The sequence below is a fragment of the Melanerpes formicivorus genome, unplaced genomic scaffold (genome assembly GCF_026170545.1).
Source record: "Melanerpes formicivorus ecotype bairdi unplaced genomic scaffold, bMelFor1.0.p_v2 SCAF_41, whole genome shotgun sequence".
Taxonomy (NCBI): Eukaryota; Metazoa; Chordata; class Aves; order Piciformes; family Picidae; genus Melanerpes; species Melanerpes formicivorus.
The window spans coordinates 5,445,163-5,463,619 of NW_027142393.1; the positions used below are offsets into that span (position 1 = coordinate 5,445,163).

Below are 18,457 nucleotides of genomic sequence, written 5' to 3' on the forward strand. Positions count from 1 at the left end.
TCTGTCCTCCAGTCTGCAATCAGGAGAGCCAAGGAGCTGGGGCAGCAGCAGAGCAGATTTCACTTCAGGTTCTGGTAACAGCAGCACCTTTCCTGGGTAGAGCACACTGACAGGTTATACTGAACCATCTCCTGCATTTGGGGATCTCCAGAACTGCAACCAGCACCACACTACCCAAGCCACCTACCCAAGATAGCCAAGGGAGCCCTTTAACTGTCTTCTGGTGCTGTCACTTTTCAGCTTATGGTTGTTTAAATCCAGGTGCTTCTCCTCAACCCAGTGAAAGAGGACAGACCTTAGGCAGGAGGTGCATCCTCACCTGTACTCCCTCGGTCTGTGCCGCCTATCATGTCCTCCCAGACACAGCAGAATGTTACACTGCCCCAGACCCAAATGGTAGCTGAGCACAAACAGGAAGCATGTCATGACCTGGGCTGCAGCTGAGGCACGCTGCCTCCTTTCTGCAAGCTCCCATCTTGCAGGTTGTCCAGGACAGCCCCATGGTATTTGTCTGCATTAGCAGCTTTAAAGCAGCTCCTGTGCACAGTCTGTTTCAGCTGATTATCCTGACAAATATTAAGGTCTATTTCTCCAAGTTATTTTTTTATTTCCTGCTAATCTACTATGAAGTTTCATCCTACTACTTTTTTTAATCTTCTGCTGAAAGAATACTTTTGTTTGATCTCAGTTCTTTCCTCTGGATGAGCATTTGTGTCAGAAGAGGCAAGATTAATTAAGCAAAAACCAAAATCGTTTGAGTTTAGGGTTAGACACCTGCAGAGCATCATGGCAAGTTCAGGCTCCTATGCAGACCAGAAACCCCAACCAAACCAATGGCTTCCCAAACCTCATGCTACTGATTTTAAACACAAAACTCATACAATGTATTTGGGTAAATCCCTCCAATGCCTGCATGTCAGGAGGAGGACAAGATACAGGAGGCACATAAGGACTCAGGAAATTAAGCAGCAAAGCCCAACAACTCTCAAGAGCAGATGTCTGACAGGATTTACTCACTTGTGCCCTGCTGCAGACTCAAGGATGAGTTGAGGCTCCTGACAACAGCTTTCATCCCTTATTTCCCTACCTATCCACAACACATGGCTGTGAAGAAACTGCTTTACAGCAGACGCAAGCGCTGGGTTATGCCCAAATAATTTCTTGTGGAAGAAGCCCATTACATGAGCTAAAAACCTGAGCAACCCCAACACCTGCTACTCCTGTAACAGACAAACCTGGCTCCCCCACTAACAGCTCTACAGGGTCTTTAGAAACACTAGAGCCTGACAATGCAAACTCTAAGAATGTGTTAATTACCACCAATCACTCCTTCCACAGACCAGACCTAACTGGAGAAATCATTTCAGAAACTCAAGTACACCACAGGAAGCATCAAGATTCATGCAGTGTCAATTGTCTGGCCTGCCAACTTGGCCAATCCTGCTCTTCTACCACTACTGATACACCACCTCCTATATTCCTCATCTTGGACACAACCTAACCCCTCTTCTGAGATGACACACACCTGACAGGAGACCCTTTTTGAGATGGTGTTGGATGATAGGTGGGACTCGATGATCTCAAAGGCCTTTTCCAACCTGGTTAATTCTAGTCTATTCAAATTCAGCTTAGCCAGAAAGGGCAATGAACACTTGACAAGTTCTGGGCGCTCCTTGTCCTACTGGTCCCAGCCGAAACCCTGCAAACATTGATCAAGTAGCAGCAAGCAGGCAGCTTAGAGCCTTCTTCATACATAGACACAGCTGCCCCAGCAATGTACATCAACAGCCTTAGGAAAGTTCAGCTGCACCTCTGGTGACCAACCAGGCAGAAAGCCTTGGTGAGCACCCCTTGTGCTTGCTTCCCCCATGCCAGTCCTTACAATAGCAGCAGCAAAGAGACAGATTTTGTGTCCCTCTCTTTGCTGCCTTGGGCTAATCCTCCCTAGGTGAGCTGTACTGGTACATATTCTTTTGCTCCTGTGCAACAGGAACAGTACTGCTGCAAGGGGGAAAGGAAGCCCTGTGAGATCTCCCTCACATGTTGGAAAGGAAGAGCCCACCTACAGAATCAGCCAGGGAGAGTGATGTCTTCTTGCCCTCATTAACACAGACACTGCAGGCTCTTCACCAGGGGATGGCCCAGCGACCCCAGCAAGATTTAGTCCTTGCTGACCAGCGTAGGTCAAAGTTTTGGCTGCACACTTCAGCAGCAAGCAGGTGGTTTGGTTTAAAATATCAAGACTTGACAAACTTACACAGATGGGTTAGAAAATTGTGTATATACTACACAAAGCTTAAAGTTACCAACTTTAACGTGGAAATTAAGGATAAAATACGAATTTAGCCTGCAGCCAAAGCTTCAATGCTTGAAGAAGTGACTTTATTAGAATTGTTTTCCACATGCTTCAAAGTTTACCTTTATCAACAGAAATGGCTCTGTCAGCTATGCAGTAAGAACTGTGGGAAGTCAGAACCCAAACCTGCTTAAAATGCAGCACAAAGCTGAAAGAGTGCAATTTATTTTCTGCATGACTGTCACTGTCAACACATGAAACATGCATAAGTTTGGCAGAGCAGAGCTTTCCACTCGTTACCTACCTGCTCTGGACTGAAATACAGCACCTGCACAAATAGTTCTGCCCCACACTCTACTGAGGATGCCAGACAAGCCTTGGCGTCAGGGAATGTTCTCAAAGGAAGCCCAATCTGCTCTCTGCTTCACAGGATGAGCACCACAGACTGCTCCTGCAGCTTCAAGCCTTCTTCAAAGCACTTTAGCAGAGAACTCACAACACTCTTGGTAGTTTCTCTGTAAGCCAAGGCCAGCCAAACTCTGCAAAGTTTTTTCCTTCCTGAGCCTCAAACCACAAGGCCATTTTTTGCTATTTGTACTGATGAGAAACCCAATTTCAGACTGAAAGCATAGCCTTCAGTGTTCAAAATGTAACTTATTTGACAACCACTGGAAGGCCATCTCTGTTCCAAAGCAGCCCTGAATTGTCACAGCTGAGTCTGGGGGAGCTCTGCCTAGATGCAGCACTTGTAGTGGAAAAAGCAAGTCCTTTGCCCCAAACATCTGAAATGCTTCATTCCACTTCTGTGCTTGTATTGCTTCCAGCTTTCTCTGACAGAGCAAAAACAGACCCTTCAAAGGCAATGACAATAAAAGTGTGTTCCTCCAGTGGAAAATTACCAAGCAGTTTGCTCAGAACTACCAATTTTCACAACAATTGCCACCATTTCCTCTACTGTCACACCATCACAATGCCAAGTGCAAGGTTATTTGTGTGTAATGGGAGTAATCGGACTATTCATTTAATTAAACTTGTAGTGGAATGGGGCATACAAACTAATTGCAACAGAAGTCCTATAGAACACAGAAAACCATCCCATTCCATAATGGAACACAGCTAAACTTACTGTTTTGTCATGAAATAAACGAGCAAGGCAGGCAAGATTCCAGAATGAACCAGAATTTCTCAAGATAAGGTTAAGATGCAAGCTGCCCAGAGCAGCTATGAAGCTGGGAGAAGAGGCACAGAGACACTTCAGTTGGTATTTCTCTCCTGTGACTGCTCAGGCTGCACTCTCAAATACTTCCAGTGGCAGTAACAGGGACTCCTTAAGCTGGCACTACAGGGCAGCTGGCAGGGTTGGCAGCTTTGCACAGCAAAGGATGCTCTGTAGTCCAACAGCAATCTTACCGGTTGAGATTATCTAAGGTTTCCCTTCTAAAGAAACGGAAGGGCATGCACTGGACATCAGATGACAACTCTCAGAAGGATGCTGATTTGTTACTACTACTATTTTAGTGACATCAGACAGATAGACTAAAAGGAGGAAACTCTTTATGCACTTACTTTCCACACAAAGCATCACCAGAACTCATTGTAGAAGGAAAGCCAGTGCTAACTGAATCCATTTTGCTGAGTAACAGAGAAAACTTGTATGACAAGATAAACATCTCAGGAGAAGAATTACTTCAGAAAGACTGAGGATCAAACCAGAGCCTTCTATATGAAAAAAAAAAGACATACTATTTGATATTCTTTACCTAAAATTGAGGCTCAGCTCAAAAACCTGGACTTGCAGAAGGAATTCCAGTGCCCACAGCAGTAAGCAGTGGCTGCTCCCGTGGAGCTGAAGGCATGAGTTATGCCGTCAGCAATGCAACCCCCCCCAGGAACTCGAGGCTGAATTGCCGCAGAGTAACTGAAGTTGTAAGCAAACATGGAGAATTGTGCAGGCAGCTACACAAACCAGTGAGGAGCTAAGCCCTTTCGTGACAGCTCTGTGTGCTGTCCCACATCCTCACCACAGCCTGGCTAGCACAGGACAACCTTGTGTCTGTTCAGATGGCTTGCCAGTGACTTACCTCGGCAGCATCATTCTCTGGAGGCCAGTGTGTCCAAAGTCAGATATCTGGAGCAGCGCATCCACAGTCCTGCCTGCCTTTGCACAGTATCCAAGCACACAACTCCTGAATCACCCACACAGACCATTCCTGATGCCACTTCTCCCACAGCAAATGTGGTGCTTCTGTTCTGTGTGGTCGTGACAAGCCTGTACCACTTGACAGGAAATAAAACCACCAATTGGTGAGAGCAGGCAGAGAAAGAAACCAAGTCCCTTTGAAATCACGAAGCCCATCCTCATTGCCACCAAGTCAACTCTTCTTCCCACTATGCATTGGTTCTGAGAGAGCCATTCCTTGGGGAGGCAAAGTTATGAGCTGCTCAGAGCTCTCCATTAGTTCAAAGCATCAAAATGGAAGAACAACTGGGAGATGCTCTGGAGCAAGATGGCAATGTGACCCTGCCCAAAGAGATTTCCAAGAAGGCAGCTGTGTATTTTACACCAGAGTGACTGACAGTGCTGGTAAAATGCTTTTCTGAAGGAAGAGGAGCCAAATGCAGCAATGATGGCCATAGAGATGGAAAGAACCAGCCTGACCCCAGGGCAAACACAAGACACAGACAGGTTCCGTTTAAGTAACAACTTTATTGTAGCTTGATGTGCTGAAACGCAAAAATATTTTCAGCAACAAGGTACAAAAAGTATTTCACCATTAACATCAGCTGATAAAAAAAGGCTGGATGGTTGGATACAACTGTTTACATATCTCAATTCTCTTCATCACTTCCACCCCAAAACAGTCTGAGTCATTTCACTGGTTCAAATTCTAAAATAGGACTCACTGATCTGAAGCCTTCAAAAAACAGGTTACAAACATGAAGTTCCTTGCAAAACCCCTTAAGGTAGCGAATCCCTTGACAAGCACAGTCCATTTACTGCAGGCAGGAACCAGGTTGTGAGACTAAGTTGGGGTCTTGCTAGCTCAGGAGCTAAGCTCTGCACTAAACATACTAATGCCAGACAAGAGGCAGTTAACCTCCCACTTGTCAACTAAAAGTTAAATTACAAAAATAGTCCATTAAGCTTAGCAACTCTGATCTACTGCAAGACTCAACAAAACTCAACAGTATTTCAGCTGGCAATGCCTCTACGTTTGCAGTCCACTGCCTTATGAAACACAGTTTCCAATACTGCACTCCGTCTTATTCTCCCAAGGGAGAAGCCTTGCCACCAGGATTTCAAAGGAACAATCTCCACGTGGGTCTCCTACTGACCTCCTGTGCAAAAGTGAATTTTTTACTGAACACTCAACAGGAAAGCACTGAACCAGAGCCACTTGTGTCCGTGACCACCACACGCTGAGGTGCCCTCATCCTCTAACACCGATATTTCCACACGAGCTACACCACCGCGCAGCTTTCGGCCTCAACACTCCACTTTGTGTGCAGGTTCTACCTCAGTGAAACCCAACGTAGGAATCAGCATGCAGAATTGGAATGCTGAACTCTTCCACCTCAAGCGTGTGTCAAGCTACATCCTCCCTCCCCCCTCGAGACCTCGCACGCTGTTGTGTCGCCCCTTCAGCACAACCGCTTCCCGGAAGGCACAATGTGTTGGGATTCTGCGTGCAGTAAATGGACCACAAAATACAGATCGTTTAGTGAAGCGTCTTCCACCCAAAGCATCTCCTTAGGAGAGGCTCAAATGGAGAAAAAAATATTATATATAATACATAATAGCATTTTAACAGCAAATGGAGTCCTTAATTTTAGAAAGTCATTCCTGACAAAAACACCACACAGTCATACACACGCGCACGCACACAGGACACATGCAGGGCTCTCCCCAGAAAGGTTTGCAAGCAGTGGTTCACATCTGTCTGAGGGAGTAGTGTTGGCAAGCCAAAACATGGCACCTTCATACATTATATTCCTAATCTGGATAGAAGACTAAGAAAAATCCTCTAAGATTTCAGCCTGGAACAACTGTCCATTGTATTAGACATGGTTTGTATCTGCTGCACTCTGAACTGACAACTGAGGCTTTGGAGGGCAAGCTCCTGAGATGTGGGGAATAAAGCCCAGCTCCTGCATCCGAAGGAGAAGGTTGTAATTCCCAGCTATCCCATTCTAGTGAGAACACTGCATGTAGTTAATTAAAGAGGTGGGTAATTCGTGCACTCACTTAAGAATACAGCAACTGTTTTACCTTTTTCTTAAGAGCTGACAAAACTTGAAAACACAGATAATAAATAATCCCAGATCTGTACAGATCGGTTCTCAGGGTGGTTTTGTTTTTCCTGTCAATGTGTGGTACACTGCCTGACTGGAGAAGTGGACACTTCAGGATGTACATAACATTACAGCACAGTGTCTGACAGGTTTTGGTGCAAAACGTGCTATGAAGCTTCTAAAAACCCCAGGTTTTCATAAGGGTCCTTAGGTTTTCATTTGATTCCTGTACATTGTTACTGTAGAAGCAGCTGAACTGGACAATCATTACAGCATGAAACATTCAAGTCACTTCATATGTTAGAGCTGCAAGTTTTCCCAGTGATGGGTAAGACAAGAGATAGTCCTAATGCATTACACAGTGCAGCAAACACACCACTGTTTGGGTGGGAAGCCCTACAGTTTTTTGGGAAGGATGCTTTAGACAGTCAAAAACTGATAAAGGCTCTCTGCAGAGAGACCATTTACTGCCTTACATACTAGTGAAGAAGATTCTGATTTTACACTTTGCCTGTCATAAAGATTTAGTTTCAAGAGAAGAAGAAAACACACGTTCAGAAGGTATTTTCTTCTTCAGAACTGGACCAGCTGTTTCTCCCAGGTTCCCTTCGCTCGTGGTTTCCTGGATGCCAAAGTACAGAACCTTCCTCTAAAAATTTCAGAGTAATTTGGGTGACTCTTATTGGCATTGGGATGGAGAGAGATTTTCAGGTTGTAAACCATCTGAAATTTTTCCTCTCTCCTCCCTGCATGACTTGTTTTTAATGGACAAACTAAAACCCCTCTGCAAGTGTGTTTATAAATTAGGTGAGATCTCCCGCTCCCCATGACACAACTATAGCATATCATCACTGTCACAGTAAACTCAATGCAGGAAACATTTAGAGTGTGCACTACTGCAGACTTGCCCTCCCAACTGTAAACAAAGCTATCAAACACTGAGGATGTTGATATTAAAGCTAAGGTTCATACAATAAAGAACTGGCCCATGACAAGCAGTTTACAAAGGTTTCATCCTGTTCACATTATGCAGAATTTCCACACCGTCCTATGTCAGCACAAGGGCTGCAACACAAGGCTGAGCAAGCCTCTGCCTGCAAACACCACCTGAAGATTCCTCCAAGATGCACACGTAACCCCCTCGGGTGCTAATGGAAGCTGTGCACAGACGTCAGGATGGGAAGAATCCCTTCACACTATCACCAATCCCGTGCCTTTGTCAAACAAGCCAAAACCTTCTGTCACTGGAATAGGGAAGCTTGCAATAGGCACCTTGGATTGAGCCTTTGCTAGCAAAACTAAATCCCATGTGGCTGAAGGTATTTAATAATGTATCTAAAAAGTTACGCCCCAATTACCTGTACCTCGTTAATTCATCAAAAGCAAAACAGATCTGTACCACACCTCATACAAAAGCTACACGCTGAAAGTGCATATTAAGAATCCATTGGGCCCGTTTCTTCAATTTACATTTGGTCATTCTCCGCATCCTCTGCTTCTCTAGGCAGCCACACCCGGGGGACAGCTCTGTTTCCACATGGAATACTCTTCTGTGTTCACATTGAGCTCCTCACCTCCTTCAGTTCTGCATTGAATGTAAACTAAGGATGGACCGTCAAGAAACACAAGCACGAGGTTTATTCCGTGTTTCGCTTCACCATCTGGACAGCTTGGACACACACACAATAAGCATTACAAACTGTAATGAAAATACATTTTTGGGCCAAACCATTGCATATTTGCCCCACAATGAAAAATAAATTATGTTCAAAGCAGTATATTGCCATAAATAGCCTGTAGGCATTCACTGGAGGTAAACAGGCTCTCGCTGTATTTAGCACTTGTCTGGGCTATGTGACGTGCCCCTGGCCCAAGCGCTTCTGACGAGAGGCTAGTTAGAACCTTCCAGTTAGCACAGGACCAAACTACACTCTTTTTTTCCTTTTTCTTCTGAAAATAATGGAAGATCCCTTTCAAAAATTAAATCTTCAGTTATCAACTTTACTGCATTATGGAGCTAGTGCAATCCTGCAGAGCCCAGTCAAAAAGACAAGGCACATAAAAAATAATAATAAAAAAATCAAGATACATTAGACTATATGGACTAGAGAGTCATTGGAGATAATTTAAGGCCTTTCAGTGAATTAGAGTAATCAGTCTAATTTAAAGCTGAGGATTAAACCATAAACTATCCATCTGAAAAGCAAACAATAGGCTTTTTCAGCTTCTGTTCTGTGGAGAAGGATAACAAAAACTCTTGTTTCGGTTTGTGAGAACACCTCTGGCCACGGAGAAGCAGAGTCAGTTCAGTTTCTCTACAGTTCGTGGAAGCTTTCAGGACTGTTTTAGCCGTTTGCGTGGAATGCCAAACTGTGGACACTGCGCAGACGCGAGCGCGCGAAAGGCCTCTGCTACTAAGTGAGGGTGGGAGTGGATCATGGACTTCCAGCCCGCTGTCTCCATTATGTCTGTGGCTTGGCTGAAAACAGAAGCATTGAGAACAGTCACACAGTTTCACGGGAGAAAGGCAGCGACGCGCGGCAGGGAGCAGCGAGGCAGGCGGAGGGCTGCAGAGCAGCAGTGAGCGCTAGGAGACAGCAGCCTGCCCGAGTGCCAGCAAGGCTGCTGCTGAAAAGAGCTAACAGACTGCAGCTGGGGTGTGAGAGTGTCACCACACCTAGGACACAGGGCACCTCCTCTGCTCTACACAGTACCAGCAAGACCTCAACTAGCAAACTGTGTCCAACAGTGGGCACCGTGTTAAGACAGCCCCCATGAAATTGCTCAGGAGAAGCAATAAAAATACGAGGAAAACTAGAAGCAAATGAGGTCTAGTGCAGAGACAAAGAGCAAGCAAGGACATGACAACCACATTACAAAGAAGGGCATGCTCAGGTTGGGGAGAGAGAAGGATGGTAACATGAATCATCTAAAACTTCAGCAAAAATGATGTGGTTCCTACACTGGAGAAAGCCATGAAGGCAGATAGCTGGCTGAGCTCTTCACTGGGAGCTCGCCGCTTCTCAGGCACGCTCCACTGGTACTGAAACTTTGCTTTCTTCATCACGAAGTCACTCACAATGGCTTTCAGTGGCCACCTCATTTTTAACTAGCAGAGAAGCAGCATTGGACTTCAGCACTATCACACTGACATCCAGGAGATTCAAAGCCTATGTATTTACTCAATGTATATATTTACTTTTTTTTCCCCTCTGAAATAACAGAGAAGCAAAGCCTAAAATTCCCTCGGCACATGAAGGTTACCCTGGCTGCGGTGCATGCCACACTGATGCTCATTTGTAACTTGGAACCAAGCAGCTTATGCAGCAAATCCAGGTTTCCACTGCTCTGCATTCTCAAAAGCCTTTCATGAGCACCCTCACACTGCTTCAGGAACACCATTATGCAGAAAAGCTAGCAGCTGACTTCTACTCTGCACAAGCTCTGAATAACCTTCTGCAGACCAGACCAATGCAAGCCTTTAATCTTCTGCTGCCAGTCAGTAGAGTACCTCAAGAAACAACAGCAAAGTTCAGACTCCTTGGTGCCTAGTAAAGGAAGCCAGGCCCTCTCACATTATTTCCCTGACTTCCTGTAGGTGCTAGAGCTGAAGCCGGGATGACCAGCACCCTCACCAGCAGTTATCCAAGAGAGAGGTCAGCTCAGTAAGTTCCAAATGAGGGCATTGAGTCTATCATCAGTAAATTTGCTGATGACACCAAGCTGGGGACAGGAGTTGATCTGCTAGAGGGTAGAGAGGCTTTGCAGAGAGACCTCAACAGGCTGGACAGATGGGCAGAGTCCAACGGCATGAGATTGAACACATCCAAGTGCTGGGTTCTGCACATTGGCCACAACAACCCCATGCAGTGCTACAGGCTGGGGTCAGAGTGGCTAGAGAGCAGCCAGGCAGAGAGGGACCTGGGGGTGCTGGTTGATGGTAAGATGAACATGAGCCTGCAGTGTGCCCAGGTGGCCAAGGCAGCCAATGGCATCCTGGCCTGCATCAAGAACTGTGTGGCCAGCAGGAGCAGGGAGGTCATTCTGCCCCTGTACACTGCACTGGTTAGGCCACACCTCGAGTACTGTGTCCAGTTCTGGGCCCCTCAGTTTAGGAAGGAGGTTGACTTGCTGGAACGAGTCCAGAGAAGGGCAATGAAGTTAGTGAGGGGCTTGGAACACAGCCCTGTGAGGAGAGACTGAGGGAGCTGGGGTTGCTTAGCCTGGAGAGGAGGAGACTCAGGGGTGACCTTATCACTCTCTACAACTACCTGAAGGGGGGTTGTAAACAGGCAGAGGTTGGTCTCTTCTCCCAGGCAAGCAGCACCAGAACAAGAGGACACAGTCTGAGGCTGCGCCAGGGGAAGTTCAGGCTTGGAGGTCAGGAGGAAGTTCTACACAGAGAGAGTGATTGCACATTGGAATGGACTGCCCGGGGAGGTGGTGGAGTCGCCGTCACTGGAGGTGTTCAGGAGGAGACTTGACAGGGTGCTTGGTGCCATGGGTTAGTTGATTAGGTGGTGTTGGGTGATAGGTTGGACGCGACGATCTTGAAGGTCTCTTCCAACCTGGTTTATTCTATTCTATTCTATTCTATTCAAATCATCAGAGCCTGAACACATCAACTACTTTACAGTTATGTATTCTGACTTGTTTTCTATCAGGATTTTACTACTTACCTTCTATCATCCCCTTCCTTTTCCAAATCATGCTCAATCATTAGGCCTGTGAAGACTGGCTTTATTTTTTTATTAAACAAAAACATTCTACTTTAAAGCAAATGGTACAATTTTAAATTCCCTGAGGACTCTGACAGTAAACGCTCTGTCGTCCCCTTACTGATATAGGCCACCACTGGCTGCTCTGAAGCTGGCTGTCTTCTATTCCATGGTTCACTTGAGCTGTTCTAATTATACACTGAACTCAGTCCTACAGCTCAAGCCACATTCTCTCAGCCTGTTTCCAGTGCAGGCAAAAGCACCTACGAGTCAATCAGGTCAGAGGAACCTGCCTGACTAGTTGTGTGGCCTCTGCAGTACTAGTGCTGGCATGTGGGAAGGTGCACAAACATGCTGCCAAAGGCAAAAAGAGCAATTGCCCTCCCTTCTTTGGAGATACTGCAGGCTCAAACTGACCTAAACAAGTCTTGTCACTCCTCCAGGCACAAAACTGACTACCCAAGAGAATGGTTTCCTTTCCGTAGGCTGCTGTCACCATCTCACAGCACTGACACACCTCTAGGACAGCAGCAAAACCCAGCTACTGTCACCGTCCCACAACTATCATTTAAGGGGTAAGTGACTATCATCAACTGGGGTAGCATCTTGCTGAACCCCACTTTACTCACAGTCAGTGTGGAAATGAAGCAAGAGTTGTTAAGATCTGCAGGCTACTTAGTGTTTGCACAGAACACAGCGAGGCAGGGGAACTTACTTGCTGTTCCAGTTTTTCCCATCTTTACACCCAAGTTGTCTAAGAACACTGCACCTGTAAGAGAGAGCTGTGCTAATATTGAAAAGGTACACAGAGCACGAACACTGATACATTTAGAGTCTCATAAACAGTACTTGCCTGTTAATAAAGTCTATTGCTTGTGCTTTGAGCTGCTCAGCGCTGTGCAAATCTGCGAGGATAAGAATGTCAGCAACATTTTCTACCGACAGGTTACTACAGAGTGCTTCCTCACACATCACCTTCAGCCGTTCCAGTGCATACTGATGAGAGAAAAAACTCCACTAATCATTCTTCAAACTCATTCCTTCCACCCTTAGTCTCCACAGTTCCAGTCATGAAAATGCTTGGTGCCTCCCTAGCTTAACATCAAGCTATGTCCAAACAGGTCATTCAAAATTTGGTGTGCTGCATTGAAGGCTCTTCCAATGGCAAGACTTGCCTTGGATCTGACAGAAACTGATTAAATGCTTTACTGGGAGAACTTATTAAAAACAACAACTCAGTCAGAAGTTCTCACTTTCCTTCTGTTTGATAATGGAGGAAGAGCAAGGAACAGATGTTACCAAAATCATCATTAAACAGGTTTACATCTCAAAGGGAGGGGCAAAATATTTCACAGCTGAAAGTTTCATGACACTGTTCAAGGGAAAATACACTAGCCTGATCCAGATTCAGCCCTACCCCATCTCTGAATTTCATCTTTTCTTCCCTATCTTCGATACAGTCTACCAGAAAAGCGATGGCAAATAATTGCACTGCCATGTTATCATCTGCATTAATAAACTGCTTCTTTTGAAGCATGCCACAGTCCAAAGAGCTTTCATTCAGCTCTATTCATTTCTGCTGAGATCTTGCCCATCCCATTTAGTTTTCATTTCTGAAAAGAACTGCAGTTACAGAAGTGGCATACATCATAGAATGGTCTGGGTTGGAAGGGACCTCCAAAGGCCATCTAGTCCATCATGCCACTCATACACTTGTGTTAGCAACTGTTCTACACAAAGAAATACACTTAAGAAAAGTGAAGTTACTGGGCTAACATCTGTTTCTAGAGTTGTGCATTTTTACTTCCATTGTCTTACTACAGTACTCTGCTCAGAGTACTTAAATATCCATTAGAAATAAATCTGTACCTACCAGGTCATCCAGCAGTGCAGTGCCTTTGGGTAATATGCAGGGCACTCAGATTATTTCACAGTCAGAGGGAATAGCAGAAAGTTTCTAGCAGCTCTCAACTGTCACAAAAAGCTACAGGGACCTCCTACTTCATAGAACTGTACATTATAATACTCTCCACACGTATCAGCTATGCCCTGTACAAAGGTCAGCATTCACTAAATGCTGCTTGGCTGTACAAAACAAAACAATCAGTTTTGGAAGATGAGATGCTGGCAATGAGAGCTAAAAAGAAGAATGATAAGTCACAAAAGCCAGGGCAGTGCCTGAAAAGGCAAAGAGAGATTGAGAGAAAACCAACCAAACAAAAAAGAACACTTGAAGTTGCTTTAAAAACCCCAAACATCCATAACCATTTCTTGCAGCTAACTACTGGGATGGCTTGTGCCAGGACTGACTGTGAGAAGAGGCAGTGTTCACTCCTCATGTTTCACTACCAACTCTGAAACAGTAAAGGCAGGGTAAGACAATGCCATACTCTCAGCTCAGAGTGAAATAGTTCCAGATTACACACAGTGAAGTATTTCCCAGACTCTAAACTGCTTATGCCTCCTCAAGGAGAAACAAGGGTAAGTGCAGAGTCCTGCATCTGGGAAGCAAGAATAAACTGCAGCAGTACAGGGTGGGAGGTGACCTGCTGGAGAGCAGCCCCAAGAAGAAGGACCTGGAAGTGCTGGTGGACAAGTTCTGCATAGGACAGCAGTGTGCCCTGGTGGCCAAGAAGGCCAGTTGAGTGATAGGGTGCAGCAAGAAGAGTGTGGCCAACAGGGCTAGGGGGTTCTCCTCCCACTCCACTCTGCCCTGGTGAGGCCCCACCTGGAATATTTCATCCAGTTCTGGGCTCCCCAGTTCAAGAGGGACAGGGATCTGCTGGAGAGACTCCAACGGAGGGCTACCAGGATGCTGAAGGGACTGAGCAATGCCTGTTGAGGAGAGGCTGAGAGCCCTGGGGATGGTTAGTCCAGACAAGACTGAGAGGGGATTTAATAAATGTCTATAAATAATATCTGAGGGCTGGGGATCAGGAGGAAGGGGACAGGCTCTGCTCAGCTGCACCCTGGGATAGGACAAGGGGCAATGGATGGAAACCAGTTCTGGGCCCCTCAGTTCAGGAAGGAGGTTGACTTGCTGGAGTGTGTCCAGAGAAGGGCAACAAAGTTGGTGAGAGGCTTGGAACAGAGCCCTGTGAGGAGAGGCTGAGGGAGCTGGGGTTGCTTAGCCTGGAGAAGAGGAGGCTCAGGGGAGACCTCATTGCTCTCTACAACTACCTGAAGGGTGGCTGTAGCCAGGAAGGGGTTGGCCTCTTCTCCCAGGCAACCAGCACCAGGACAAGAGGACACAGTCTCAGGCTGCGCCAGGGGAGGTTTAGGCTGGAGGTTAGGAGGAAGTTCTACACAGAGAGAGTGATTGCCCATTGGAATATGCTGCCCAGGGAGGTGGTGGAGTCACCATCATTGGAGCTGTTCAGAAGGAGACTTGATAGGTTGCTTGGTTTAGCTGATTAGGTGGTGTTGGATGATAGGCTGGACACGATGATCTTGAAGGTCTCTTCCAACCTGGTTTATTCTATTCTATTCTATGAAGTAGGAGGTTCTACCCACTTCTCAGCTTTTCAATTCCCAAAATACTTTTTTATTAAACTGCAGCATAGGAAGTTCCACCAAAACATGAGGAAGAACTTCTTTACTGTAAGGTTCACAGAGCCCAGAGAGGTTGTGGAGTCTTCTTCTCTGGAGACTTTCCAGCCCTGTCTGGATGTGTTCCTGTGTGACCTGTGCTGGATTCTATGGTCCTGCTTTGGCAGGGGTTTGGACTCAAAGATCTCCTGAGGTCCATTCCAAGCCCTAACATCCTGTGAACTCTGTGTTCTCTGAGGATTGCCAACTAAAATTTCAACTCAAGCCATAAAGCAGTGAAGGAAAAACAAGGTATTGGGTCAAGTTTTTAAAGAGTTCAAAACCTGTAAACTTTGATGTGAAAGGGAATAATCTCACCTTAATTGTTGTGCTGTTTCAAGTCCCCTCATCTTGTTTCAAAGAGTGGCAATCAAGATCCCAGTACAGAAGAGATGAAAGACTAGAACTAGGAGGTATACAGGGTAGAGAAAACGATGGAAGCTCTGCAGTAGCAGCACCCCAGGGAGCAGAGCCAGCCCCAACACTTGCATACACCCTCTTCAAGAACACAAGGCTAGGAAGCACTTTATTCACAACCCATTTACTGTACTGATGGTCCCCAATTTCTAAGAAGAATTTGGATAGTAAATGCAGTATCAGCAACACTTCTGGTGCAGGAAGATTTATCATCCTTCCAGTGCTAGGCTAAAGTCTACTCTTTCCCATCTCTGTTTCTGATGAGATTCTCATATTAAGAAAAACAAAAATATTCAAACTATAAACCAAGGGTTTTTCAGAATATTCCACATCAAGTTTGAGAACCCAGGAGTCAGTTACTTACTTTGTCTGCAGCTGCCAACAAATTGTCAGCCATGCCTTCAAGGTTTGGTGCTTTTCCTGTGTAAATGAATCTCATCATTTCTTTAAAAACTTCAGGGTCTACATCATTAATTTCTACACGATTCTGGTGAAAGAAGAAGAATCAATAAAAGCCTCTGGAATTTAGCCAGATCTCAGTAGTGAACAGATCAAATATCATCTGCATGCATGCTACAAGCTTTCAGTTGCCATCTGTCACACAAAATCCTCACAAATTTAAGTCAACATTCCTTTAATTAATAAAAGTCAGTAGTTCTTACAGCCAGGTAGAAATTAGTCAGGACAATTTTGGCAGGAAAAAGTAATTGCAGCTTCTTTCCAGAAATGTTAAACTCTGGACCTTATTGTACAGGCTGCACATAAAAAACAAGGCAGTTTCAGGCACGTTTCCAAGGGCTGCAGTTCCAACCCAAAGCCGATGTGCTTGCAACATCAGAAGTCAGAGGAGCCTGGAGAACCAAGTGAGCCACTTTGGGCTCAACTTACATTGAGTCAACACAACTTTCCTTTTGTTCCCAGAATCCAAAGAGCAAACAAACAGCACATCTAACTGACATCATACAGCTGAAGGCAGTCCCAACAAAAGAGGTATTGCTTGCTTGAACCCATCCACTAACAGCATTCCCTATACACAACCAGTGAGGGAAGAAGCAATGTCCAAGATGTTAGAGCAAGCACCAGACTTCTGAGTACAAAAAGAAAACCCACCACTGGCTGTCAGCACATGATGTGCACCTACCTGCTCTGCTTTCCTACCCACTGACCCACACACAGCATGAACAAGAAGAGCTGCACTGGAGGCTTACTGTTAGCAAAAAGACAAAGGGCCCTGATGGAGCACACCACTGAATGCTTCCAATACTCCAAATCTGTGACAGTCTGCAGACTGGTGAAGCTCAGTTGTACCACAGCACCATATCCCTCTGGCGTGTTGGTTCAGACATCCTTGCAGCCCCCAAGACTAAGTGATGATCATCTGTTACAACATCTCAGTAGGCTGATCAGTTTCCTGCCTATAACCAACCAAGTTTAGATGTTTTCCTTCATGAAAGACACAAACTCCTCGCTGCAGGAGATACCAAGTGCATGAAAGCAGCCGCAGCTCTCTGTGTTGATGAAGTAACCATGCATGTAAGTGTTTTCACTTACACAGGTCAAGTGCCTGCAGGAACTCTGAATGAAAAGGACTTCATTGCCTCTGGCATTTGAATCATCATTCACCTGTTGTTTGTGTCCTAGCTACTGTAAAAAGCGTTTTCATACACTATAGCAAAACCTCAGGGAAGTCAGTCAGCTTCTCTGAAGGTATCAACTATAGCAAAAAGGAGCAGTATGATTACCAGGTCAGTTACAGCAGTCTGAAAACCAAACTGATCTAGGGCAGATACCTAAAAGAACAAATCCTCCAAAACCTCTCCAGTCAGCCCTGTCTGCTCTTTCTATGCCAAGAAACTCCAACAGAATTAACCAGGGTGGCATGCAGAAGAAGTACCTCCTCCACTCACATCTTACCCCCAGGACTTCCTGCCCCCAGCTTGCAATACTTCAAGTTTCCACCAACTTTTCCCTTTTTCACAAGAGGTAAAGCTTTCCCCATGGCTTACCTTTTTGCTTTCTTCCATTTCATGTTCAAACATTGCATTAAAAACTGGAGACCGTGCTGTAGCAAGAGAAGGAAATGTTTAATATAATAAAACATTAAACTTTTAGCAATGTTAATTACAAAATAATAGCAATACAAAAGTAGAAAGTACCTGCAAGGACAGATTTATGAGCTTTGAATTCTTGTCCTCCTACATAAAAACTGCAATCTGTAAATCTTGTTGTTTCCCAGAGATTCCCTAAATCTTCTGCTAGTCGACATTCAGGTACCTTCAAAGTGTTTGTATTAGACTGTCCTGATATATTTACTGAGTCTTGGACCACGCTTACCTAACAGAAAATCACAGCAAGACAACTCCTTCATATCTGAATGCCAATAATCATCACATTACAGCACCTATTGCTACATGTTCAGCAATTGCAAAGTAAAAACAGTGATGTTCCCAGCATTAGGCCAGAAGCATAAACTAATGCTTTACAGTTTAAGTAACATAAACCAAACAGCACTTTACTCAGAGACTCTAACATCGTGCACTCATCCAAGCAAAACAAGACAAGGGCAGCACAGTAGCACACACCACCTTACAGAAACACCAAAGCAAGAGCCTCAGATATGGTTCTTGGAATACCAGTGGCATCAAAAAGTAGAAGTTAGCACCATTGCAGATATTCTAACAGTTCAGTCTTTATGCTTTTAAGTAAAATATACACAATATCAAATGCTAGATGCTTCAGCAGCATGACAAGGTCACAGAAGGGTTTCATAGGAATAATCCATGGAAATGTTGGAATGCTGTGGCAGTCCTGATTTTAATTACAGCACATTCATATTTAACCTAAACTAAGTGCAAGTAACAGGTCTCCTTTGTTATTTCATTTCACTGTGTGCAGCTGAGGCAGGAATCAGGAATGACTGTGTTCCCAACAAGACCAAAAGCCATTACTTTAGATGCACAAGTCAATGAAGAGAAGATGCAGCAGGTAAATAACTTCAGTGACACGATGCACTGGTTAAGAATGCTGTGAAATATGGGCATCATTTCCCACCTTGAAGTCTTTCATATCAGTAGTAAAGAGGACAGCAGCACTCTCACTTGCCTTTTTTTTGGCCTATCTTTACATACTAAATCCTTTAAATCAG

General features: G+C 45.1%; 1 protein-coding gene across 5 annotated transcripts in view; it reads right to left on the reverse strand.

The window, feature by feature from the left end:
- Positions 1-4,983: 4,983 nt before the first annotated feature.
- Positions 4,984-18,457, reverse strand: part of SPOPL (speckle type BTB/POZ protein like) — a 39,413-nt gene continuing 25,939 nt past the window's right edge. For 4 of the 5 annotated variants that reach the window (XM_068158712.1, XM_068158713.1, XM_068158715.1 and 1 more), the window contains 6 exons: positions 17,469-17,646; positions 17,319-17,374; positions 15,677-15,799; positions 12,161-12,303; positions 12,023-12,076; positions 4,984-9,068 (listed from right to left, as the gene is read on the reverse strand). In XM_068158712.1, coding sequence (XP_068014813.1) covers positions 8,924-9,068; positions 12,023-12,076; positions 12,161-12,303; positions 15,677-15,799; positions 17,319-17,374; positions 17,469-17,646 — 699 coding nt within the window. In that variant the 3' untranslated portion in view covers positions 4,984-8,923. The remainder of the gene's footprint in view (positions 9,069-12,022; positions 12,077-12,160; positions 12,304-15,676; positions 15,800-17,318; positions 17,375-17,468; positions 17,647-18,457) is intronic. The other variant, XM_068158716.1, reaches the window with a different exon arrangement.